The sequence below is a fragment of the Sebastes fasciatus genome, chromosome 11, assembly GCF_043250625.1.
Source record: "Sebastes fasciatus isolate fSebFas1 chromosome 11, fSebFas1.pri, whole genome shotgun sequence".
NCBI classification, from domain to species: Eukaryota; Metazoa; Chordata; class Actinopteri; order Perciformes; family Sebastidae; genus Sebastes; species Sebastes fasciatus.
This window is the reverse complement of record NC_133805.1, coordinates 13,654,110-13,681,948: the sequence shown is the minus strand read 5'-3', so window position 1 is coordinate 13,681,948 and position 27,839 is coordinate 13,654,110. Positions and strand designations below refer to the sequence as shown.

Here is a 27,839-nt window from a genome sequence, read left to right as displayed (position 1 = left end):
TTTAAAATGGCACTTCCTCGTTTTGTTTTTACTGCATCCCCCCTCTCTCACCGGATGCGGTGTGTCCTCACTGCGTGTCTCTTGACGAACACTGACTGACCATTGAAGGAAAAAAACGGAGCAGAAGAGCGAAACATGGCGACTTCGAACAATCCGCGGAAATTCAGCGAGAAAATCGCTTTGCACAACCAGAAGCAGGCGGAGGAGACGGCTGCGTTTGAAGAAGTGATGAAGGACCTCAGCATTACCAGAGCAGCGAGGGTAACAACACCCGCTTTCTTCTTCTTCTTCTTCGTTTGTTTCCTCAGCGAGCTGTCAGATAATATGCATTAGTAGGTCGGAGAGCCGCACGCAGCCTGGCCAGCATAGGTAAACAATAACAAACGACGCTTCCTGCCTGCCAGCTGCAGCCTTTTATTATTATATCACCACGACTGACCACCAACAGAGCTGGCAGGAGATCACAGTCCTGTAACGTAACATATGAATGAAAGGGAGCCTCGTCCGAAAAAGTTATTACATTTCTTGTCCCACGCAAGTGGAAAGCAAAGGGGCGTGCATGCGTATATTTCACATCCAACTGCAGCTTTTTCTCCTCTGTCTCGTGCAAAACGATGTTACCCACTATAATAGAAATATACACATGTTTTTATGATGTTACATAATAAGGGGAATGTATGTTACTGATGCATGGTGAGGTGTGTGTGTGTAGTAACCGTGGCTTAGTAAACTTGTCTGACAGGTCTTCTGCAGGCCTGTGTGTGTGTGTGTGTGTACGTGTGCACTGCTGCAACATGATAGACATTCACACCAAACATGATGAAGGCTAGCAGCAGATTATGTTGGAAATTTAAGCCACATTCAGCACGGGCCTTCAAAATAAATCCTCTGGGAGGCAGGGCTTCATTCAGATGATGATGGGTAGACAGCCTGCAACTATACATGCAGCTACTGCAGTGTTATATGCTTCCTTTAACTGTCAATATATAGAAGAAGAATGTGCATAAAAATGTCAGAATGCATCCCTGTTGTCATCTTATTATATCGAGCTGATTATATAATTTTTTTAAAGGCCCCATATTATAAAAAAGTGCGATTTCCATGTTTTTTTATTATAAAGCAGGCTTAAGTCCTATATGAATACTGTGAAAGTATCGAAACGCTCAATCCACAGGGAAATACACACAGCCCGCATTCAGAAACTCTACATTTGAAACATGCTGTCAGGATTTCTGCCCATTTGTGATGTCACGAATATACAATATTTAGACCCTTTACACAGATTTAAACAGTTTATTCCTGGTTGCAGTGTATGTGAATGTCATCAGCTGACAGGAAGTACACATGGACCCAAGCTCTTGCCTAGCAACGCAATTCTGTTGCAATTTCGTCGCAATTCCGTCAAAATGCGCTAAAACGGAGCGTTTCAGACAGAGCGTAAATACAGGCATACTCAGGCCGACAGTATGAGGAAAATAAAGGCTTTTTTGAACATTACAGCATGTAAACATGTTCTAGTAGAAACACAAAATACAAGTATGAACCTGAAAATGAGCATGATATGGGACCTTTAACATTTTTTCGATGTTTTAAAACCGGAAATTTACTCCCACCAACAGGCTCAAAATAATATTAATAATAATAATAATAATAACCAACTCTTCCTGTAGGTCTTTATGAAATTATGACATGTCACAGTATAGGAAAAGTACAGGTGTAAATAATACAATTAATGATGGCTGAATTCCATTTAGCTGCTTTGGTTTCAGGGTTCTAGTGTTGTGCATGCAGGCTTGTTAATGTTATTATAACACCTGTGCTTGTCAAGTGAAAATGTCCTGTTTATGAAGCTTAAAGGTCCCATATTATGCTCATTATCAGGTTTATACTTGTATTTTGTTTTTCTACTAGAACTTGTTTACATACTGTGATGTTCAAAAAAACGTTATTTTCCTCATACTGTCTGCTTGAATATGCCTGTATTTACCTTTCTGTCTGAAACGCTCCGTATTAGTGCATTCACCGGAATTCCAACAGAATTGCGTTGTCTGGCAACCGTTTGGGCCCATGTGTACTTCCTGTCAGCTGATGTTAGTCACATATACTTCAACCAGGAATAAACTGGGACACATTTAGAATGTTTATGTTTAAAACCGTGTAATGGTCTAAATATTGTATATTTGTGACATCACAAATGGACAGAAATCCTGAAACAGCTTGTTTCAAACGAAGAATTTCTGAATATGGGCTGTGTGTATTTCTCCGTATATTGAGCGCTTCGATACTTTCACAGTATTTATAAAGCACTTAAACCTGCTTTAAAATAAAAAGACATGAAAATCTTACTTTTTACAATATGGGACCTTTAAGCACCTGTGAGGATTCATTCCTGATAAACGACTACCACAACTTATAAAATGGCAAAATTGTAATTTATTTGTTTAATTTTCTACAAACTAATTGATGACTCAGTTGTGTCAGAATTGCCATGTTGTTAAACATATGTATATTTCAGGATACATGTCTAGACATGCCATGGTGGAAAGTTACTAAGTTACCTGTAGGCCTACTTCAGTACAATTTTGAGGTACTTGTACTTCATGAGTATTTCCATTTCATGCTACTTAAATTTCTACTCCACTACTATCTCAGAGGGAAATATTGTACTCTACATTTATTTGATAACTTTAGTTGCTTGTTACTTTGAAGATTCTTATTATTAATACAAAATAATAAATTAGGATGTATTATGTTAAAGTTGCAGTGGGTAGAATTGGAGTAAATATGAAAGTTATTTTTTTCAACCAATCAGAGCCGAGCTGGAGCCTGCCGTCTCTGAGCAGCTGTCAATCACTCGCTAACTCTGATCAAACGGTCAAACTAGGCAGCGCTGATCAAATATGAATCAATATTCTGTTGCTGTATTGACTATTTCTCACCTCAAATGTTTTCAGAATCATCTTGTAGAGTACTGTTTAGCTGTAAAATTAGAAAGTTTGTGACCCGGCAGCCATGTTGAGATCAGTTGAGGAAATATCAAGCACCGCCCACCAGCCGGAGCACAGCCAATAGGAACGCTCTCTCTCTGAAATTACCTGTGATTGGCCAAAGTCTCCCGTCCGGGCTAGATTCTTTTAAAGCCTGAAAACAGAGCCATGAGGAGGTGCAGAAGTCTAGTTTTCTCTCAGAACACTTGAATTACAATATGCTGAAAGGTTATTATGGAGTTTTTTGCCCAATGATGCCAAATATATTCTGCCTACTGCAGGTTTAAGCTACCCAGCAGTATATAAAGTAATTAAAATGAGCTCCATCTTTACCAGCTGAAACATTAAAGTGATGAACACATAAATGCATCAGTCATTATAATCCAATAATGTCATTATTCTGCATAATGAGTACTTTTACTTTTAGTTCTTTAAGTGTATTTTGAGGCTGATACTTTTACTTAAGTAACTTTTTGAATGCAGGAATTTTACTTTGAGTATTTTTAAACTGTGGTATTGCTACTTTTACTCAAGTAAAATATCGGAATTCTTTGTCCACCACTGTAGACATGTTAGTCAGAGTAGATTTTATTGTCATTGAATGCATCGATGACAAATGGTAGGAAGCTCTTGTCTGAGCCAAAGTTAGACCTGTGTGAAGTGGGCCTCTGGTTTAGAGTTTCATCCTTTCCCCCTCTCCCCTTCAGCCTCTCAATGTCTCTACTTGCTGTGGTTGAAAAGATTTGGATTGTCCTATTCCCGATCCTGAAATGTAACAATAAGTAATCCTCTGTCAACAGAGCAGGTATGAATGTGGTTAAAAGGAAATGCACTCTGAGGTCGGAGGCTTATCAAAAGACACCAGTGATGCAGGCATAGTAATTGTTATTATTAGATTTTCTGCCCTGCCAACAGTGAGCAGTGGGCTTGCATGAGAAAATTTAATTGACCGGTTATGGGTTCTCCGATGGGAAATGGAACTGGAGGTCGTTTTTGAAATAAACACTGTTGTAAGGCTTTAAGCAAATTCACATTAGGCTGCTGTGATGACAGCTGCAAATGCAGCAGCCCGCATCAAACTTTGCTAGAAGACATCTAGCGTTGATTTCAAACAGGTGGTTAATAAAGAAAACATCAATAAGAAGCATGGTGCCGTCTGTAGAACACACACTTAAACTTACTTACTTAAGGAATTAAAGGTCCCATATTGAAAAAAGTGAGATTTTCAGGTCTTTTACATTATAAAACAGGTTTAAGTGCTATATAAATATTGTTGGACTATCAAAACGCTCAATATACGGAGAAATACACACAGCCCGTATTCAGAAATTGTGCGTTTGAAACAAGCCGTTAGGATTTCTGTCCATTTGTGATGTCACAAATATCAAATATTTAGAACATTACACGGTTTAAACGTAAACATTCTAAATGTGTCCCAGTTAGTTTCCTGTTGCAGTGTATGTGAATAACATCAGCTGACAGGAAGTAAACAAGGACCCAAACTGTTGCCTAGCAACGCATTCCGTTGAAATGTGCTAAAACGGAGTGTTTCAGACAGACGGTAAATACAGGTATTTTCAGGCAGACAGTACGAGGAAAATAAAGTTTTTTTTTAACATTACAGCATGTAAACATGTTCTAGTAGAAACACAAAATACAAGTATGAACCTGAAAATGAGCACGATATGGGACCTTTAAGGTTGGATTACGATAAATGTATATAAATGTCCGTCTTGCTGTCATTATTAATTATATTATTGACTCCATCTTGTAGTTGTAGGCCTGTGGTGTGTTTATAGCCAGTTTATTATATTTCTGTCGCTGGAGCCTGAACTTGCCTCGACTGCCATAATTATTAATTTTGTAAAGTTCCCACTTGGCCTCTTGTCTTACTGGTGTTGTTCTGCTTCCAGTTACAGTTGCAGAAAACTCAGTACTTGCAGCTGGGACCGAACCGTGTGCAGTACTACGGAGGATCTTTGCCAAACGTCAATCAGCTTGGAAACACTATGGATATGTCTTTTCAGGTGAGGGATTATTTGTGTTTTCTTTATTATTTGGCATCTTTGGAACACTGCGTAGATGAAGAGTATAAGTAATAGATTTGCATTGGATGTTGGCGAATGAATATTTAACTTGTACCAGGATTTGTTTTACAGTAATCTTCCACAGCTGTTCCATATAAATTAATATCCATTGGGCCCCGTCTCTGTGTGGCTAAGTAATATCCTGCAATATTTATACAACCGTCGGCCGCCCTATAAAAATGTTTACATTTGCTTTTTTAAACAGCTGGTTAATGAGTTCCTCGTTTCCTTGGTTAAATACTCTGCTACACAGGAAGTGACATACCTACTGTTTACATATGGAAAAGAACGAGAGCACTTTGTTTAGAATAAGTGGCAGATAGCAGAGTAAACATACCAACCCACAGTCTACATTCGGTGTCTGTTTTACTATTGTATGGTGGACTACACTCTCCTCTCTGCCACAACATATCAGACATGCATGATGCTGGAATTGATATTTATGAGATAAAGCAACAATGTGCTATATTACACCAAAGCTAGTATACCGGTATATATATCAGGGCTGTCCTGAATACCAGTTTTTGGGCTTCGAAGCTTCGGTGAGAAATATTCAAAGCTATTCAAAGTTTCAGGACAGTGCCGCTCCCGCACTACTGTACACACATGCTCCTCTACACATAACAAACAGCCATATCCATCTGAGAATAACTAATTCATGCTGAATATGAATAATGTGGGATTATTCCTTATTTCATGGGCTATTTTTGGGATTTATACATTATTATTACATACTTATATATATATATAAAAAACAAAGCATTCGAATATGGATTTGGAAGTTGATTACCATGGCAACGGTCGAAGCTTCGAATATATATATTTCTATATTTTTTGTGGAAAGAGCCACAGGTTTGTGCCTAAGACACATTAAATGAACCAACATGACAGTGAAGTTAATAGAAAGTCAATGTTTTTGCTTTTAATTATTTTCTGTACTTTCAAAGACAGAAGGAACTGATAGCAAAATGTTTTCTTATTAAGTATGTGAGGGAAAATAATATTATTATAAAGTTATAATGACGACTAAATGTGTGTGTGTGTGTGTGTGTGTGTGTGTGTGTGTGTGTGTGTGTGTGGGGAGGGGGCTTTTTGAAATTACATAATAATAAATATTCTAAAAATGAAAAGAAGAAAGATTTGAAGGTTGTGTGTAATGACAATAATAGGTCTTTCATCTGAAAAAAAAAAAGAAGCAAATTGCTTTTCTTCTTTAAAAATATCATCCTTGTTATTAGGGCTGTCACGATATCACATTTTCACTACACGATTATCGTAGGCAAAAGAATTAGATATAATCACTATATCTATAGAAAAGTTTAAGGAAAATAAAAAGAAATAATGCGATCAGTAAAATTCATCTTTAACTTTGTTTATTGTGCATTTTGTCTCTTTTTTTGGCGAATGAGTTACACTCAAAATACAAGTGTTGGGAGTAGTGTTGTCACGATATTGGAATTTCTAACGTCGATACAATATCTTGAAAAATATTGATACCGTTTTCGATACCTTCGGGAAAAATAGACACAACGCTGAGGGCATAAAATATTATATTTTTATTAAAAGTTAAATAGCAGTGTGTGTGTGTGTCTGAACTTGCTGTCAGAGAGAAGAGAGAGCAGAGAGTGCAGCTGGTACTCGTGTAATGATACTGCGGAAAATGAATATTGAAACCGTTTCAAATATTCAGTATCAAATCAATACTTCGATATTTTTGAAAACACTAGTAGGGAGGTGGAGAGAGTCTGTAAACATAACTGTATATATAAAATGATTTAAGAGCCACTGGATTTTTTATCACATATGTATTATTAACATGATATCAATATTTCATTTTTAAGGAATAAGTGAGCCAGTTGAATATCAATACTCTCACCTTCCATGCGTTATTTTCAGAGCTGGGAACTTTTATTTTTCACTGTTTTTATTGTTCTGTGTGACGGCAATGCTGTCAACTGTGTCAGTCTGTATATATGATAGAAAAAAAGCTGCTCCATTTTTCTTTTTTCGCTTTTCACCCAAAATGCACTGGAAACAATCTCTCGCTCGAGGCACCAGAGGGATTGAAGCCTAACACAAAGAAATGGTATTTCTTAAACTTTGCTCCCAGCAGGAGTGCTCATCTAGCACTGCAGTGCACCAGGGCAGAAAACCTTTGTCCTATATATCTTTATGTTTCCATTGCCATCCTTGGAAAAATGCAATATGTTGTCATGACATGCATGTGCGGAAAGAGGCAAAGTATAATTTAATGACATGGATTTAGTAACTTGATAAGACCTTTTCATTTACTCGTGTAGAAGAAATCTGATTCTGTATGGACAGAGGTGTTGATCTGACCGAGACCATCCCATTGACAACCCAGCAAAACTTAAGTAGGGGAAGTACTTATCTGGATGTTTCTACAGACAGGATGGTGGGAGTTAACAGCACTATTGTTTCCCCATCAAGGCTCAGTTCCTCCATGAATCAGCTGATGAATGACGGCCCATGCAATTATTACTCAAGAAAATATTTAAGAAACTCGTGTGTGAACGCAATGAAATGGGCACATCCCAGATCTTCATTCTTAGTTTCACAGGCTTTTTCCAATTTTCTATAGTCATTATTGCCCTGAGCTCCGTTGCCTTTCATCCTCGTTCTACATGCATCTCATTTGATGGAAGAGCTCAGAACAGGTTTATTCTCTGTGGGCCAAGGACAGCGTAACTGGGGCTAGGCTACATGAACTAGTGCAATACTTCTTTTTAAATTAAAAACTTCAAAGCTTTAGAAAGGATTTAGATGTGTTTGCATTTCATATTCAGTATTTTCCAATACAGCGGACTGATTAGAGAAACCCTCACACACAAAAAGGTGACTTGGAACTGGAATCACAATTTGATCCGTTAGAGGTCCAGTGTGTAGCATTCAAGGGGATCTATTAGCAGAAATGGAATATAAGATTCATAACTATGTTTTAATTAGTGTGTAATCACCTGAAACTAAGAATCGCTGTGTTGTCGTTAGCTTAGAATGATCCCTTCATATCTACATAGGGAGCAGGTTCTCTTCACGGAGTTTGCCGTGTGCCATGTTTCTACAGTAGCACAGAAACCAAACACTGTCTCTAGAGAGAGAGACTAACATGGTTTTATGTTACCTGAATGTCACCGTAGTTTTCCAACACGCCACAGTAACGTAAGCCACAGAATGCAAAACCGTGGTAACGCCAGCCGCCGTCTGACATCCGTTGCTCCTAGGTAGTGATATCATGGTAAGGACACGGTGTTGCACTCAGCAGCTCACGTTACCGCAGTCTTGGAAAGGGAGGAGTGAGCAGAGGTTGCAGATTGCAACCAACTGAGTCGTTGATCCCAATTTTCGTAGTGGCCAAACGGCGGTACTACAACTTCCGTATCCGTCACGTGATGCCATTGGGCCCAAAAATACTTTTTCCCATAGACTTGTATTGGGAAAGAGACGTCTGTAACTCAGCGGATCACTTTTTAGGTAAATTAACCAGTATGAACAATCTAATAGCCCTTTTTAAAATCATTAGGTCCTAAAAGTTGTAAAACCTAATAATAGCCGAATCCAGAGTTATTTCCCTTCCTCCGTTCATGTGAATGAGACTCAGACCGAGGCTGGAGTTAGGGCTGGGAGGCGGAGTTAGCAGGCCATGACGACAGTGTGACGGCTGTGACCCCATGACCGAGCCACGTGACCGAGCGGACGCTACTGCGCCTGCTCCACGGGCCCAATGGATGCGGAAGATCGTCGGAAGAGCCGGGTACTTTTCCAGTTCGGAAGTCGAGCCATTTTGTCTTCATGCGCCACTGAGCAACTTTCATAGGAATGAACGGGGCCCCGCCTCCAACGCTGTATCCAGTTCTCTTAATACATCCATGGACGCCGCCAAATCCTACACACTGTCCCTTTTAATTTGATTTTCTTCTGTCTTTATTTTGTCAGAATTCAGGGCTGGACGCGAACAGATCGACGCGACACCACGGGCTGGTGGACCGAGTCTACCGGGACCGGAGCCGCATCACATCACCCCACCAAACAAACAATGACAAACATGGACGCCAGATATCCTTTAAAACCGTATGTTTTTTATGCAGATACTTTGGTTAGATACAGAACTTTAGGCAGAACGCTGTCTAATCTATACCCACACAGGTGTTTTAATCATTCTACTAGTAAGAATAAATAAAGTTAACATTAGCTTGAATCAAACTCAGTGTATAAACACCAACGCAGTCCTGAGAAGAGGTCTAATCAGGCAACATGAGTGAAAACACCTGTGGGCGTGTGTCTCATTACTGTGCTGTAGAGCTATGTAATCAATTAATATGAATATCCAAATTGTGATGTTTGGTGCCTTCAAATGAAACTCGTGAGCTTGTGTTTACAACATGGAAAGTCGTGTACACGATATGCTTGGCGTTCAAGTGGTTAAGTCGTGAGAACACCGCTGCTAAGCAACGGGAATATTAGCGTAACCGTCGGTGTCTAGAAGCCACAGAGGCTAACAATTTAGCAAGCTAGCAAGTGGGTGACATAATGCAGTAAATGCAAATGGTAAATGGACTTGGACTTATGTAGCGCTTTTCTAGTCTTCCGACCACTCAAAGCGCTTTACACTAGATGTCAGCATTAACCCATTCACACACACATTCATACACTGATGGCAGAGGCTGCTAAGGTGCCAACTTTGCCCATCAGGATCTAATCTAAATACTCATTCATACACCGATGGCTATGCCTTCGGGAGCAATTTGGGGTTAAGTGTCTTGCTCAAGGACACATCGACATGTGACCTGGAGCAGCCGTGGATCGAACCACCGACCTTCCGATTGGTGGACAACCTGCTCTACCCTCTGAGCCACAGCCGCTCCCCAATTAGGCAAAGGCATAATGACAGAGGAAAAAGATGAGGCTGTTGGGAATATTAACATTTTCCTCTGCCCTGTTATAAAATTACATAGAAAAACAATGTACGACTAAAATTACAATATATTAACTTATTATGTCCCGAAAAAGGAACTTCCAAGGCCTCCACCATTTCTGACAACGTCAACAAACACGTCACTCGTAAACTCGGAGCTTTCAGAAACTTTCCACTTACGAGGTCGTGAATACCACATGAGGGGGGCGTTCACTGCCCCATTTGAAGGCACCAATAGGTACAGTGTTGTCTGGTATTTATTCACGATAATATTGTGATAGTAATTGAATTGTGTTTTCCTGGTGTTAAATGCTGCATTGTAGTTGAATTTGCCTGTTATTGCTGAATTAATGAATGGTGCCCTTAAAAGAATCTCGTTATATTGAAATATTTTGTCCATCCCTGTAAACACCTTTCAATATAATGCAATGCAGAACAACAAAATACAGCTGACAAAAATCGGATTTATTACATGGTAATTGTATTGTGTCACATTACATCTAGCTACTTGATATTGAGCTGTCCTCACATTACATTGAACAATCTTGATATGGATGTAATATTTAGATATTGTCAGTAACACCCCAGCCTTCATTCAAGAGATCAGAGATCATAAAACTTTAGAAGCGATATGTTGTTTTATAGGAGTTCTTTACTGCGGTGACACACGTACTTAAATGTAGCTCATGGATGTTACAGATGTTTCTACTGCTGCTCATTTTCTTGGCATGCTTGTAAATGGCTTCAGCCTGTAATTAATTAAAGCCAAATTATGATCGTGTTTAGCACGCACAATGAGCCAGTCAGTATAGCAGATTAAGCCCTGAGTGACAAACAGGCCGTGACGTGAAGCTCACTTCGTTATCCCTCACTTTCATCACGTGCTGCTGGTTTATGTGAGTCACCACTACCGGTATCACTGTGCTTCTTGATTTTATCTCCTCGTGTTGAAAGATTTCACAGGACTGAATGCACTGAATGTGCCAAGACTTCCAGTCTCCAGCTGTATTTTCTTAACCGGCGCTCTCACATTGACAGCTGTCCATATGGTTCAGTATATCTGTCACCACCACCTGATACCAGCTGGAGGAGGTAAGACAGCCCAGTCCCTGCATGACTGCATAACTGAGTGTTTACTCTTTTAATTAGGATCATAATAAAGCCCTCATAATTCTGACTTGTACCACACTGCTTTCATGATTTGCATTATATTCCTCGATGATAGAAGATGTAGGGTCAGATCAATACAAGACAAACTGGGAACATAACACAAGACTTTTAAAATCCTAACTGATTGATTGAAACATAATCACACATTTAGTTTCACAGATTACCGTCAGGGACAAAATGCATTTAGATTTTCATCATAAGACATTATAAAATACAGGATCACATTCAGATTATTCTAAATCCTTGTTAACACATTTGATATGGTAGTATGAATAAATTGTGTTGATAATTGGTTGATGTTGGTTAATACTAGGGCTGCAACTCACGAATATTTTATAGATTAATCGATTTTATCGATTAATCGATCGATTAATTTGGTCTATAAAATGTCAGAAAATAGTGAAAAATCTCTATTTCAGTTTCTCAAAGTCCAAGGTGATGTCTTTAAATGTCTTGTTTTGTCAATCCAAAACCCAAAGATATTTAGTTTAACATGATATGAAACAGAGAAAAGCAGGAAATCTCCATATTTGAGAGGCTTAAAACGTAATTTTCTGCCATTTTTGCATGAAAAATTACTTTAACGTAATCAAAACAGTTATTTTTTTGTCGATCGATTAATCGATTAGTCGACTAATCGTTGCAGCTCTTGTTTTTAACTGGTTTAAAGCTTGAACTCATATAAGAATTGTTTTTATGTGCTGTACATTGTATTTGAGTTATAGTTTCTTTGCTTTACAACAGACACAGTATTTGTGTCTTAGATCTTACTACACAATGCACTGTGTGATTGTTTTTTTTATTCTTGTGCTGCAGGACAAACTCTGACTCAGCACTTCACCAGAGCACATTAACTCCTGCCCAGCAGGCCTCGTTCACTGGAGGATCACAGGAGCTCCAGCCAAAAAGAGGTAGAGGCATTCTCTCAAACAATTTCCACTTTAAAGTTGTTAAAGATGACCTATTATGCTTATTTTCATGTGCATGCTTGTATTTTGGGTTTCTACTAGAACATGTTTACATGCTATAATGTTAAAAAAACACTTCAAAAACAGCACCTCTTCACCTCCTGCCTAATTGGTCAGCTGGCCTGCTCTGTTGTGATTGGTCAACCGAACCAAACTCTTCGGACTCCGCTCTAAAGCTTTGTTTATACTCACGCGAGACACTGTGGTGCGGGCCTTCGTAGATGGCGCGCGTGATACGAGCATGCACAGAGGCGTTTATGCTCAACGTTTGTTGCAATGTGCTCTGAAACGCCAGGAGATGTACAAACTAAATATTCTGCAGATAAGCAAGAAGTCAACGAGTGGTACCGGAAAGGAAATCAGGCTGCCTGGCAACACTAGTAAACATAGACGCACCGCCAAACATTGCATTTGTGTACTGTAATTATTAACCCTCGGGTCGCCACTCTTTCAATGGGACCTTTTTTTAGCTTTTACAAAACGATCTCTCATATTCTTTCACAGCCTGCGGCAGTAAGCCTCTTCTTTCCCCAGTGTGTTGCCTACTTCTTTCCAAGTATTTAATGCCATGTGACTGTCCCCATGGTCTCTCAATGAACAGCCGTAGAGGTCGCCTCAAAGGCGTCCATGTTGAAATGAAAGGTGCAGCGCGCGCTGTGGGCGCGTAGTTACAAAAATTCAGAGGTGCACGACCAAGCACAGCGACAACTAGTGGAGCTTTTGCACACCACACGAAAGCTGCGATGATGTAATTTTCTGTGCCAAACTAGCCGCTAGGCAGATATTATGCAAATCTGTTACTTGGTGACATCACCACGTTACGGTAGAGGCGGGCGTGACTTCAATCAAGGCGTTTCAGGCTCTTCAGCAGCATTGTTTCTGTAGGGGAGAGTAACTCCCTTTGGCCTGGACTTTTGCAGACCTTTTACATGCACAAGAAACTATAACACACTAAAAGAAAGGGAAAAAGTGGTCTTAAAATAGGTCTTCTTGATTTAAAACTACCATGAAGTCTGGATATAGAAGAAGAACATGCTCAGAATCATGACATTCATTCAAATATTGACCAGTAGGTTGAGATAAGTGTAATAAGCTCATGTAGATACATGTTGTATAAACTGAGCTGTTAATCAGGTCAGCTCTGAACCAGACTGCTCAGGTGTTTGTCCTCCTATTGTCTGCAGTAGGTGGTGGTGGGTGGGGCTGTTCTGTTGTAAGCCTGTTTGGTTCTTTTTGTGGTATTTTCTCTCTGCGGTTCAGTCGAGTGCCCTCCAGCGTGCGATGAAAGAGTCTGAATGTGGCTTTGAAGGCAGAGGAGGAAAATGGCTGCTGAGAGAGTGCATCCAAGTGTCCGATGAATTTTACTGCTAATGGACGATCATTTCAGTTTCAGGAGCACTTTGATGGAATTTGTATAAATCTTCTTGAAGATATTTTTAGGTTTTGCCCATTATTGCCATTAAGTTTTTTTTTATTTTTATTTTTTATCTTTTAGCTTTGTTAATGTCACATTTCTTGCCTCGTTTTTTTTTCTTTTTTCCTATTTTTCTATTCTCGTCCTTCCTTTCTTCTTTGTGCTTTTTCTTTTGCATTTAAATACCGCTTGATCATATTAACAGAGGACATGTGGGCTGTGATTATTATGAGCTCAAACTGTGTGGACATCTGTAAACCCAAGAGACTGAGGAGATTTTTGTTGTTGTTGTTATTTCTCCATCTCTCCAGTTCTCCTGCTCACTGTGCCGGGGGCCGAACCAATTAAACAGGAGGTTGATGAAGACGGACAAAACCAGAACTGGGAGTGCAAAAAGGTGGAACTTCTACACATGCATAAATGTTTTCTTTCTATCAGCTTTTATACTCTAATTGTAAATATTTTTTTCTCTATAGAACATTTCAAGGTCCAACCCTTCGAAAGTTCCAGGGATCCAGTGAGTATTTTCCTGGTTTTCCTGTGTGGAGCTGGTGTGAGGAAATGTTTCATCAAATGAAAAAGTATGAATACAACATAGCTTTAAATTGAAGCCATCGGCCTGTCATTAAAAATCATTTTCATTTACTCCGCCAAAGTAAATACGAGTGCGGAGCCAAAGCATTTGCAAAAAAGTACCACTGGCCAAATGCATGATGTCCAAATATCTCTGGAGTTGTTTTGTATTGGGAAACATTTTCAAGCATTGCTCATGAGATACCCAGTGTTTAGGTTTCCTTCATTTGACACCAGCCAGCTGGGTGTATTAAGCTTGTCCTCACCCGTTTGTTTTCTGCAGCATATTCCCGTCTCCGGAGCAGCAGCTGACCATTTCACTAAAACCAGCAGCCCACAACACTGGCGGTTCTCTCCCTGACCTGACCAACATCCAGTTTCCTCCTCCGCTGCCCACCCCGCTCGACTCAGACGATGTAGTGGGCGCCTCGTTCAGCTCTCCCAACAGCTCACAGAGTCTGGCTAACACGCAAGGTAACGCCACCGACAGTGTTCCGCTCACATTTAATTTCCCATAGTTGTGTGCAGGGTATTAGTTAACTTTTCAACATTTAGCACTCTCTGGTGCCAATTTCTCTATGACTCTGTGTGCTTTTAAAAAACTCTTTCCTTGTGGCCGTTTTCTGTGTACCGGGTAGGAGTGAACACCTCTCAGCCCACAGTAACCATGGAAATGCAGTCTGGTCAGGACAACATGGTTCCTCTCATCCTGAACGCAGGAGACTCCCACCAGCACCAGAACCTGCAGCTCTCCCCGACATCTCCACCTCTCAGTCTCTCTCAGGTAGTAGAGCCCCGCTCTGTGCTCTGACCTCGGCTTTCCTGAGAAAACCAATCATGCAAGCTTAATTTATCATTGATGCTTGATTTCATTTGTTTTAGACCATTGACCATGACCTATAACGTAAAAATTAGTGAAAATTAGTACAAATTAATCTGAGATTTTGAGAATAAAGTCATAATATTACGAGAATAAAGTCACAGTACTTGTAAAGTTATGACTTTATTCTCATAATATTACGACTTTTTTTGTCATAAAGTTATGACTTTATTCTCATTAATTTACGACTTTTTTCTCGTAATATTATGACTTTATTCCCGAAATCTCAGATTTCTCTTTTCCCTCAATGTGTCCCTAATACTCCGTCGTAACCTTTTGTTGTGTTAGGGTTATGAAGTTATGCTTGTGATTTTAAAAAATGCCTAGAATGAGCAATTTTTCATTAGGTAGTAAAATAATTTGATTTTAAAATCACTCAACTGAGCAGGAATTAAAGCATTTCCCATAAAGCATCTGAACCTCATGTGTGACATTTTGCTGTACTCCTCCCCCTCCCCCCAGGCGGCCATCAACGCCATGAACCTTGAGCAGCAGCTGTCCCAGTATGCCTTCTTCAACCAGCAGCCGTCATCCCAAACCCAACAGAACCAGCAAGTGAGTTTCCCTCCAGTACTCTGTCCACAACTACTCTGTGAATTACAGGCAAGAATTGTTTTTATTTTGTCCAATTATTGCAGTATTTATGCAAAAACAAAACGGTTACTTTGGAAAGTTTGATTTTAGCAATCACTGCTGTGTAAAGCAAACAATTAGAAAGCACTGTTTGAAGTCCCAAATAATCGTCCTCTTTGCAAATATATTCAATGGATTTTATTAACCACAATGTAAGTAGCAGTTATTCCAAAGACTGTGCTTTGCAGTTTCTCTGTAAAGCTGCTTCATTTAAGATGTTAAGATCTCAAATCTGGACGACTGTCTATAGCCAGCAAATACTTTTCAAGAGTTAAAACGACATCATCCAGATGTGAGCAGATTGAGAATAAATGAGGGAAATAAAACATATCTGAGATGTAAAAACAAAATCAGGCTCCCTGCTGTTAATGAAGACGATGATGTGGAAAATAAGTACCCGACCCTCAAGTATTTTTACTTTACTTCACAGGTACTTTTTAAAAGTATTTTCCGTCAGTCCGTCCTATTCTCGTTAACGCGATATTTCAGGAACACCTTGAGGGAATTTCTTCAAATTTGGCTCAAACATCCACTTAGACTCAAGATGAACTGATTAGTTTTTTATGATTGAACGTCACTGTAACCTCACAAGACACATTCTTGGTAATAGGTTGGCGGTTTGATCCCCAACTACTGCTGTCTGCACGTTGAAGTGTCCTTGAGCGAGACACTGAACCCCAAGTTGCTCCCCGTGCGCTACACAGCAGCCCACTGCTCCGACAATGCTTAGGATGGGTTAAATGCAGAGGTCAAATTTCATGTATGTACGCGTATGTATATGACGAATATATTAAAGTTAAAGTTAAAGTTAAGTTTCTAATTACCAGCAGGGCACAGACCTCTGTCATGTTTACTACTCTGTGTTACAGTCTCTCCCTATCTGATGGTACTACATGCAGGGTTCCCACCACAAAACATCTTTGTAAAAAAGTAAAAGCAAATATATTAAGGAGTTGCACCCAAATCCATCAGTTTGCCTCAGCACTGTGGAAACTCTTCTCTGTCCTCGGATCAACTCTTCACATCCTGAAGAAAACCCTCTTGATGAGGATTAGCTCTGATGTACAGTAGCAGCCGTTCATAAATAACAAAATAATGATTCAAACATGATTAGATGATTTGGTATGATGTCTTATTCCGAGTTATGTTATGGTTTCTTAATACAGTTATCAATAATTAAGTGTAAAAAATTATATTTAATATTTGTTTTGACATAAACACATAATGTAAACAACATTTGTAGATTCCTCAAATCTATCTGATGAACATTATTGTAAACAACGACAGTAAGAATAGATAGTAAAGTTTGAACACTGGAAAACCACTGTAAAGTCCTATTATACATAATAGTGCAGCCGTTGTATGTATTGCTAATTCGTTTGACATATATCTGCCAACACACTTAATCTGTGATAAGCCAATATTAAAACTATTAAGGGATACTTGATAACTATACGACGTCTGTATCTATTTATGAGCCAGCTCTTCATGTTCCAGCAGACAGATCTGGTCCAGCTGCAGTCCTCCGTGAACTCCGGCTCCACGTCAAACAACCAGACGTCCTCACAAGCCAACATGACCATGGACATGAACACGGTGAGCAGTCTGCCTGCACCACATCAGTGTATCACAGTGATGATTGGTTCACATTTCTTACCTGAAAATGTGTCTTCAGATGGCATCAGTGTGTTTTGTCAAAGTACTCAGACTCCTTGACGTTGTGCACATTGTGTTGCAGTTATCGTGGAAAGTCTGAGTTGTATAGCAACATCAAAAATAAATATGACTAATGTTTTTTATTTGAAGTCATAACATTAGGGCTGTTAATCGATACAAATATTTAATCGCGATTAATCACATGATTGTCCATTGAACAATCACAATTAATCGCACACTTTTTATTTGTTCAAAATGTACCTTAAAGGGAGATTTGTAAAGTATTTAATATTCCCATTAACATGGGAGTGGGCAAATATGCTTGCTTTATGCAAATATATGTGTATATTTATTATTGGAAATCAATTACCAACACAAAACAATGACAAATATTGTCCAGAAACCCTCCCAGGTACTGCGTTTAGCATAAAAAATATGCTCAAATCATAACATGGCAAACTGCAGCCCAACAGGAAACAACAGCTGTCAGTGTGTCAGTGTGCTGACTTGACTATGACTTGCCCCAAACTGCATGTGATTATCATAAAGTGGGCATGTCTGTAAAGGGGAGACTCGTGGGTACCCACAGAACCCATTTACATTCATATATTTTGAGGTCAGAGGTTAAGGGACCCCTTTGAAAATGGCCATGACAGTTTTTCCTTGCCAAAATTTAGCGCAAGTTTGGAGCGTTATTTAGCCTCCTTCAGGACAAGCTAGTATGACATGTTTTTTTTAGTTTCATATGATGCCAGTATCGTCACTCTATCTTTAAAACTGAGCCCGCTACAACCTAAAAATCGCAAGTTTTATCTTTAAAGAAATTAGTGGCGTTAAAACGAATTTGCGTTAACTCGTTATTATTAACTTTGACAGAATTTTTACAAAGACAAAAGACCAAAACAAAAAGCATAACAAAATGTGCAGAACATCAAGGAGTCTAAATGCTTTTTGCGAGGCACTGCGCGTCCTTCAGATCTCGGCTCTCGCTGCCCTTCTTCTGCTGCAGTGGGAATGTGTTCGGATAACTGCAGAAACGAAGTGCCCTACATTCACTCGGTCTCAGTTATTGCAGTGTCGGGTCAAGTGAAACATTGCGAGGAGGAAACACAGCACGACACTAGCGTAGACCTAACTGTTCTGTTCATTTTAAAGATGATTTTTTTTAGGGCATTTATTGCCTTTTGTTAGTGTAGCTTGAGAATGACAGGAAAGGGGGTAGAGAGAGAGAGAGAGGGGATGAAACGCAGCAGATGGCCACAGGTCAGCAGCATCAAACCCGGGCTGCTGAGATGAGGTTTTGGATGTTTGCTTCCGTTTCTAAGCTGTAGATTTTAGGTCCGAAGCAAATCCAGTTACAGCAAAGAAAATGGAAAATCTTCTAGTGGATCATTCAGTTTATATCTGAATCCTGAGACCTTGAACTGCTTTATCACTTCTCTATCTCATGCTACCAATATTTTGATATCTTATCTCATAGATTAGGAACGTGGAGGTTTGAACTCCTGTTGAGTGATAAGAGATTATCAGTCTTGTTTGATAAACCTATAAATCTGAGTGACTTTATCTGTTATTTACTATGATATTATTTTCCTTTCACACAGTTATGGTCATGTATTGCTCGAGTCAAGTTGATATTGTGATCACAATAAATTTTTTTAGTATGTGCAAATATTCTTTTTGATTTTGTTGGATGAGCAGATTGAAAAGAGCAGATACGACAGAACTTAACAAAAGAGAGTCGCTTCTCTCTGATCCTCCCGTTTTTACAATATTCAGTCGCTTAGCTTTGGATTGCTGGCAGCATTTTTTCCTCTCCTAATTAATCCCCTGTAGCTTTCTCTGTTTCTCCCAGATCTGTTCCAGTATTATTAATGCATTGATGTGACATGTGGTACACGGTGTTCACTACTGTATTGGTTTTATTTCAGCACTAGATGTTAGGATGCTGGGTTACAACCATGAGTCAGTATTTTAGTGATTCCTCTGTCAGGGTACCTGGCTGCTTTTTATAACTTCCAGTCAAAAGGTAAACTGGATAATAACCCTACAAGCACCAGACATACATGGGTGTTTCTGCAACTACGGTCACTTTTGAGTCTCCCAAATTAAAAAAATATCAACCTCTATGAATTTAAATTTTAAGTACAAAAAAATGACATATAGTAGTTAAGATCTTAAGCTGTAATGTGTTTATTTCTTTATGATTTTCATCACTACCGCAACATTAGCCTACAATAATGTTCATTTTATACATTTTGCTTTTTAAATAAAAAAAAAATAAAAAAATTAGAATACAATAATAAAAAACATTAAATATTTTTAATTCATTCAAATTAATTTTCATCAAGCTTTGTTCATCATTGTAAATAAATAAATAATAAAACTTTTCCGCAACACCTCAAGCTGTTGCGGAAATGACAAATTGCTGATATTGCAGATAAATGGCAGCTAGCAAGGTCTGCTATGTTAATTTTGACTCATAGCATCTCATATACATGAATTCAATATTAATTTTGTTTTTTTATTTTATTTTATTTAACCTTTATTTAACCAGGTAGTAATCATTGAGATTAAGACTCTCTTTTTGCAAGAGATACCTGTGGAAGACAGCAGCATTTAAACATACATTAAAGTTTCAGACGCCACAACATAAAACAAATGCAAAATAAATACATAGCATAATATCATACAAAACACATTAAAATCAAGTTTTTGAATTTTGATTAATATTAAGTTATTTTTTTAAATGTCGTTCAAAATACACAATTACTAAGCTGTATGGTAATGACACAACGTAAATACTTCAGAAGAAAAGGGTGATCTTAACCTTGTTTTTCTTGATCTTGAGGGTCACCTATGTGGGCGGCCTAAACTTGCTAACTTCTGTTTCCATGGAAACTAGATTTGTTTGGATTTGTATAAAACTTCTACTATGGTATTTGTTCAGGTAAGGTCTCAGAAGTTTGGGACAGGCACATTTAGATGAAAAAAATCATATAAATGATTTGTAAACAACAAAAATGCTTTAATATGGTGTAAAGTAATATGTATGTGAAACAATAACATTTGAAATAATGATAATTTTACGTATCTCATTGAGAACCACAGTTGTGGGGCATGAAGAAAAAGTGGCGTTTGGACCCATAAAATGCTTCATAATTACATTATTTAGTAATTATTTTTATGTCAAGATGGGTAATAACACTGTGTATATTTATCAAGCATTGCACTGCTAATTTTAACATAAATCCAAAATGTCATTACTGGGACTTAAAAATGCCCGTAGTTGCAGAAACCTCCACATATAACAAAGCTCCATATCCAGTATACATTGACACACACAGACGCCAATAAAGAGCATCCTCCAATGTGAATAACTCCAACGTATCCTCTTGTATCAGGCCTCCTCCATCCATCAGTACCGCAGTAGGGTCGGATCCTCGGCCAATCAGTCTCCAACCTCCCCCGTCTCCAATCAAGGCTTCTCACCCGGAGGCTCGCCTCAAGTAAGGGCGTGTGAACCAGCGAGCTGCTGGCTCGCTCTGTATAAACGTCACCGTCCCCCTGCATCGTAGTCCTGTGGTTATCGTTGCCGAGTAGGACTCTGTGGCTGCCCCCCCTACAGCTGCTTGTATTGTGTTGACATTAGCAGATCTGGGCAAAGAAAAGTCTGTTTATTAATCAAAACAGGCTACTAGTAAATAGTTATTGATTTACTTACTTACTTTGCTTCTATAAATATAGAAGGGGAAAAAGGACAAAAATCTATCAGTATGCTGTACAGTAGACCTTTTTTCATAGCTGACATTTAAACGTGTCACAGCAGGAGATTCACAGGTGTTCTCTCTCAGTGGAACGCCATAATTATTGTTATTGTTAACACCTGTGGTTTCCATGCTATGACATAGCTAAACATTGGGCCTCATGCAGGAAGTGATATAGAACAAATTTCCTCTTATTATTGTTTGTATCCAGGATTTGTTCTTGTTTTGTTAGTTCCCATTGATTTTTGGGATTCACCAATGTTTCCTTAAAGTGTTTAAGGGGCATTACCTGTGTTAACACCCGCGCTTATATCGCGCTTAGGGGCGTTACTTATGCTAACACCTGCGCTTATATCGTGCTTAGGGGGCATTACGTTACCTAAGCTCGTAATAAACAATCAGCCACACGCCTCCAATTTATGATTAAGTGGGCATTATCATTCAGCACACCTGGGTAAGAGCAGATTTAGATGGTTAAGAACGTTCGATGCATTTGGAGTTGACTACTCCAAACGTTTTTTCTATTAACAGAAAATGATAAGAGAAATTAAAGAGAATGTCGCTGCATGAGGCCCAATGTCAAGTATTTCAGGAAACTCATATATCACAATATACTATTTTTCAAATGATGTGATAATATGATTACAGTACTAATAGCAGAAGCACTAGAAGTAGTCCCTGTTTTGCCCAGATCTGACCACCAGTCTCTCTAAACACTCAGTGTCATTGATGTGTTGTTATGTAGCTGTGTCCCTGACCTTCCTTCTCTGCTGCTTTTGTGGTATTTGCGTTGCATCTCCACTGTTTCCTCCCCAGTCTTGCTACAGTATAAGACTCCGTACCGGAGTTTGTTTTCTTTATGTTCATCAGATCTTTGTGTTTATTATGGTTTTTGCACCAGCATGGGGATTTAAGGTAACCCGGGAGGGGAGATGGTAATCCTACTCCCTCAAAAGGAGAAGCTGCTAATCATTCCCATGGTTGAATCTCAACAAACTGAACCTTGCCTGCAGGGTGGTGCTTTAAGATAAACACACCCAAGGTAAACATGGATCAGGGTTGTTAATATGTGTCAGACTCAGTGTAAGCATTTGAGATTTCAAACCCCGGCAACTCGTTTACTGCTAGTGTTTGTAGAAAACATTCCCTAAATTAAACCTTGAGTTAAGGTCGCATTTTCAATGAGCATTTGCTTCTGCTGTATTGTGACTTTGTGTGTGTTTGAGATACAGATAAAGAGAAAATTCTTTTTTTACATTTTTGTTCTGCTGTTTGCTTCCCCAGCTCAGTTGCGTCCTGCTGAAGTGGCTCACTCGTAGCGCCGAGGTTATCCACGGGCTAAACCACAGCTGACAGGCTGTGTGCTCTATTATCCCGCTCTGCCCTGTGGGGACATCTGCAGCACACACAGATAATTTGGTTTTGAACTAGGAGGAGCACGGGCTGAGAATATGATCCAATTACTTATACATTAAGAGGCCGCGATGAAATAGGAGAATTTCTGTCGCTGGTTCAATGAGGACATTCAAATGAGGAGGAACTTGAAGAGAATTAGCTTGTACTGGATGAGTCAGAGGAGGGAGAATCAAGTCACAAAGGGGATTATATTTTCAATGATTCCCTTTATTTCATGATGTGAATTTCTCTCCATTTGGTTCGTGTTAATTAAAACACCAAGGCCAGGAGGCAGCAGAGGAAGCTCATATGGAAGGAAGTAAGGCATCCCTGTCCGTCCTTATCTTTAGCTGACTGAGTTTTGACATTTAATAGTCACTGGTTAGTGACCTTTAGGATGATGGAATGATTCTTATTCATGTAATTAATCAATTTGTTTGCTTATTCGTTCATTGAGTCAGTCATTTATTTATTTAGTTATTACTCGCCAAAGACTTTTTTTGTGTGAGTGCAGGTTTTCAATAATTTCCATGTCATATTTTAGTGTTCTTGAGATAGGAGAATGCCGCCAAAGTGGCACTTGATTTGTAAGTATCTCTCTTTATGAAATATGCATGCATTATTTCTTGTGATAGTGGATGCCCACTGATATCACAGCAAAGTCTGTAAATACCGCAAGGTTTTTGCAAATATTGCAGGGACTGGTTTAGTTTTCATTTATTATTGAAACTACAAATACCTCAGTGGGTCGTCACATGTTTGGTGTCTCTGTGACTTAAAACGTCTGTTGAGAATGAAGAAGTTACTTCAGAATTAGGTGTTAATTACATGATTGTTATTACTGCTTCTTCTGTGTGTTGCCATCCCTTTCACATTGATGTTAATGTTTGAGTTACAGAATCATTAATGAGTGAGTGCACAGCTTTATCCTCTCTGCGATATATACACAAATATTATACCACGCATGTACAGAAGACGCATTAGCACACGGAAAATGACTGTGAGTTACTCAACCCAAAGATTTCCAGATGTTGTGAGGTGATATTAAGCATTGTTGTGTCTTTTTCATATTCCACATTTTATGTTAAATGTATAACGTCGGCAGCCTGGCTGAAGTACGTTCATCGTTGATGGTCCACACTAGGAGTTTTTATTTTTTTTATTTATTTTTTTAGTCTAAATAAACAGATTTGGTTTGTTGTTGCAGCATAACTCCATACTGGGCAGCGTGTTTGCAGACTTCTACGACCAGCAGCTCCCGTCCATTCAAGCCAGTGCTCTCTCACAACAGGTACAGACAAAAGCCTAAATGTCCATGTTTACTGTTTGCTCTCAACCTGCTCTTGCTTTACACGTTCGGTACAAACAGCAGCGACAGTTGTGATATTTCTCTCTGTTGTGGTCGCCAGTTGGAGCAGTTCAACATGATTGAAACCCCCATCAGCTCTGACAGCCTGTATAACCAGACCTCCACCCTCAACTACTCCCAGGCACTCATGATGGGTTTGACTGGTGGCCACTGCAGCCTTCAGGACTCGCAGCAGATGGGCTACAGTAGCCATGGCAACATCCCAAACATCATTCTCACAGGTGCTGCTGTTTCGACGTATCATGTAGCCCACTTAAGGCTTACAGCAAGTGGCACGCCGCTGCTTGTGTTAAAATCCCGCATCAGAATAAAGCTTGTGCTTCACGCTTGTATATCTTGATATAGTGACACTGTGGCAACAAAAACAAAACCTTATAAGATATGATTCATTGCAGGGCTGTTATAATACATTAGATTGCACCAGTATACCCAATAAACTGGCATTAAATTGCCTGTTGCTTATCTGCCACTCATGCAATGGGCGAATAATATATTTGAAGGTGGTGAGAACGCTTACATATCCCACGATGCATTCATGAGCTTTCTTTCAAGTAGGAAAGTTATTTTCCAAATCTATAGGACTGCACATGAACCGTCCTGAAAGAGCTTTCACTCAATCCACAATCAGCCGGAAGTCTATAAGAGCATAAAACACATTTTGGTGAGGGGAAAATTATCATGAGTGACAGTTACAGAAACAAAAAGCAACAATAAGCCTATTAAAATTGTATGCAACTGGATTTTTCAGCCCCACTGAGTCAGTTGTTTGTGAAAATTAGCAGTGTCTGTAGTTAACGGAAATGTGTGATTAAGATGTCAAGCGTCCTAAAAGAAAGTTCTTATCAAATCATAACCCAGACTTGTCAACATCCTGTCTCTTCTTGCTGCCATTGATTTCTTTTCTAAATTTAATCATCCCTCTCCCCTTTAAAAACCTCACAGAGATAAATATAATAATAACGTATGTTTTTTCTTTCTTCTGCTCAGTGAGCGGTGAGTCTCCCCCCGGCCTGCCCAAGGACCTTGGCTCGCTGTCCACAGACATCAGCTTCGATGTCGACTCCCAGTTCCCGCTGGACGATCTGAAAATCGACCCGCTGACGCTTGACGGCCTGCACATGCTTAATGACCCAGACATGATCCTCACTGACCCCGCCACAGAGGACGCGTTTCGCCTCGACCGGCTCTAACCACCCGCATGCTCATGCACAGGTGTGTGAATGCTGCTGCCCTGGGGGTGAGCGGAGGGGGGGGGGGGTTTGCATCTGAGAGGATAAAAACCAAGGGGAGCAGATTTCTGGAGTGTGCTGCTGGTCGAGACCTCGTCCGTGGCAGAGCATCGATTCCACACCAACCAACCCAATCAGACCCCACGAGAGAGCTTTTAATAGAAACATCATGCATTTCAATGTTTTTTGAAGACTGGAAACCGGAAAGATGGCTTACGACTGATGACACTCAAGTTTATGGTATGAATGATCTTCACGGTTCTGTCACCACTTTTTTTGGACACATTCAATTTTGATTTCCTTAGCTTTCATTCGAGGGTGCTTGATGAAAATATCACGAGGGCAGAAGGATGCTAGTCTCTTATTCTCAATGACTGACTAAACCCTTAACAATCTACAGTATACCTATCACACACCTGCTGACACAGAGTAGCTGGATGACTCAGAGGAAACACCTCCCTCCGTGCCGACCTGGTTGCTCTCAGTAGTACGTTCATTCTGGATATTAATTTAGTGCTATTCCCTGGGTAGTTTCTCATAGAAGCCAAAGTCAGGCCTGGTTTGATTTTTCCCAAATTTCCTCTAAAGTCTTGAGTGACAATGAGTCATTATTTTATTTTCAGGAGATGCTGAATTTTTGATTTTACCATAGTAAATAATCATCAGTTATGCATGAAATCACAGATCACTGTGCATACTTGTTTTGCCTTAATAGCTTGACATTTTGGTTTTCATGCAAAGATGACTATTATGTAAATGAGAAGAAAAAAATCAAGTCAGTTTTACTGTTTTCGAAGTGGTTTGGCCTACATTATTCACAGTTGCATTAGCTGTATTTTTGAGGTGTGCTGATTTTTATCCATCACTCCATCCACTGTCACTACTATATCATTTTTCATGCATCAGTCAAATCTAAAAATGGATTCATGAGTTCTTTGCTATGAATTAGATGTTTACAGGCTTGTTTATACTTTACATGTACAGAATGTGATTAGATTTTGCGTAATGGTATCTATGCAAAACTACAGCGATTGGTTTAGGACTGTAAAACGAAACGGATAAAAATGAACCCTTACGAAAGGAAGCCAACGTGCGAGGTTCTCATAGGATGCACAGCGATGGTGCCATGTTGTATTTCTTTTGATACTTTTGAAACATTTTCCTTTCAGACTGGTACGGTGTAGAGAGAGAAGAAGATGCTCGGTGTGTGTGCGTGTGTGCGTGTGTGTCGTACAGTAGAAACTCTCCTGGATTACTCCCAAAGATGTGACCTCAGTGTAGTTGAAATATATATATTTTTCCAGACAATTGAACTGCCTCTATACTAGAACAGCATCGTTGATGCAATGAGAATGTATTTCGGTCACATCTGTACAGTTGTGTTGTTGCCATCTTGTCATCCTCATTGCCTCTCATATCTAGCCTTTATGTACTGTAGGACCAAATGTTTTTCACCTGGTATTTTTTTTCTCTCCCTGCAAAGGAGATATGGCATACTGTTTTAAGTTTTATATATTTTGTTTCCTTGGCACTACAGTGACACTGAATATCCGTTTCCTCATCATGCTCGTCGTGTTGCCTGAGCCCTTTATCGATTTGTTCCATATCTCTCCGGGCTTTGGCTCTGCATTTATAAGGCTTCATGCATTTGCTCTTTAAAAAAAAAAAAAAAACTCTGTGTTTCTCAGTGAGTGTGTCCCGTCTCTCATATTGCACTTTATGCATTTATTTAAAACACTGATTTATGAGAGTTTATATACCAAACCCCCCTCTTGTGACTGTTATGTGCACTGGACCTGTTTGCCCTGTCCTTGATTAAAACTTGCCTTCTTGTTTAAAAAAAAAAAAAAAAGAAAGAAATATGAAAAAAAGCTAAATTAAATTGTAGTTATTTTTGAAAATAGTCTATTTAAAAGAGCTGTTTTTACTTAATCAGTGAGTATTTTGTTAGCTGTCTACTGTTACAGTTTTTCCAAAATTTTTGAAAACATTTGTATTTTGGGGACAGTGGTGATCATGTCGGTCATGTTCCTGTGCTGCAGCTCTTCCTGCTATTGATAGCAGCTTTGAGAACAAAATAAACTAGAAAACATGTATAATTAATCACTGATTAGCAAATGTTATTGTTAAAATATTGAAAGATATAAAGATACAGGTAGTGTGATTTCTCAGATGAGTATATTTGAAATTTGCACATTATCACAATATTGTGCCAGATGGGATCGACCAGTCCCTGAAAAGTATTTTATGGAATTTATATTGTAATTCAGTCCAGGTACAATTATTATTAAAATTCCCATAAAATGAATAGAAGACTTATAAATATCCCACACTATATCAAAAAGGCTATTCTGTAGCTGCAACATTATTTCTGTTAATGTGTGTCAAGGTCCTCCTGTGCCGGCATATTCCACCATTATTCTCACATAAAGTAATCAAAACTGTCGAATCAGTTAAAATGAAGCTGTTGAGCTTAAAGATTTTTTTTTTTTTTTTTATACTCTAATTTTTTGGATGCATCACGTTCCTTATATTTGATGCAGTGTTTTTTGCTTTTTTCCCCTATTTGAATAATGTTGTGACTGCATGAATATCTGGACATGTTTTCTGCTTTATGTTTTTTTATTTCCTTTAAAGGTTGGAGTCAGCTTTGTTTGTCGAAGTGTTTTTGTTCTTTCTTGTTTGGTAATATTGTCCTTTGTCTCTTTTTTAACTCAGCGTCATGTGTAGGCTATAATGTATCCGCTAAGTGAAGCCTAAAAGCATCAGAAATATGGT

The 27,839-nt window shown here is 39.0% G+C and overlaps 1 protein-coding gene across 6 annotated transcripts; it reads left to right on the top strand.

Annotated features, from left to right (window-relative positions):
* The first annotated feature begins 72 nt into the window (after positions 1–72).
* On the top strand, positions 73–26,933 carry crtc1a (CREB regulated transcription coactivator 1a). Of its 6 annotated transcripts, none has more exons than XM_074650830.1 (15): positions 73–261; positions 4,901–5,014; positions 9,029–9,150; positions 11,040–11,099; positions 11,994–12,088; positions 13,871–13,956; positions 14,036–14,076; positions 14,416–14,606; positions 14,771–14,916; positions 15,475–15,567; positions 17,146–17,241; positions 20,706–20,810; positions 23,671–23,754; positions 23,873–24,053; positions 24,820–26,917. In XM_074650830.1, the coding sequence occupies exons 1-15, from the start codon at positions 136–138 to the stop codon at positions 25,020–25,022; spliced, it is 1,743 nt and encodes a 580-aa protein (XP_074506931.1). In that variant the 5' UTR covers positions 73–135; the 3' UTR covers positions 25,023–26,917. The 6 variants fall into 6 exon arrangements, with proteins under 6 accessions (XP_074506931.1, XP_074506928.1, XP_074506929.1 ...); XM_074650827.1 differs by having other exon boundaries at positions 17,128–17,241; XM_074650828.1 differs by having other exon boundaries at positions 74–261; positions 17,143–17,241.
* Positions 26,934–27,839: the final 906 nt, after the last annotated feature.

Bases quoted from the DNA above. Each gene is read 5' to 3' on its own strand.
- crtc1a (XM_074650827.1), top strand. From the start codon at position 136: ATGGCGACTTCGAACAATCCGCGGAAATTCAGCGAGAAAATCGCTTTG. The intron at 5,015-9,028 runs GTGAGGGATTAT...TTATTTTGTCAG, and splicing joins CTATGGATATGTCTTTTCAG to AATTCAGGGCTGGACGCGAA. The intron at 15,568-17,127 runs GTGAGTTTCCCT...TTTATGAGCCAG, and splicing joins AAACCCAACAGAACCAGCAA to CTCTTCATGTTCCAGCAGAC.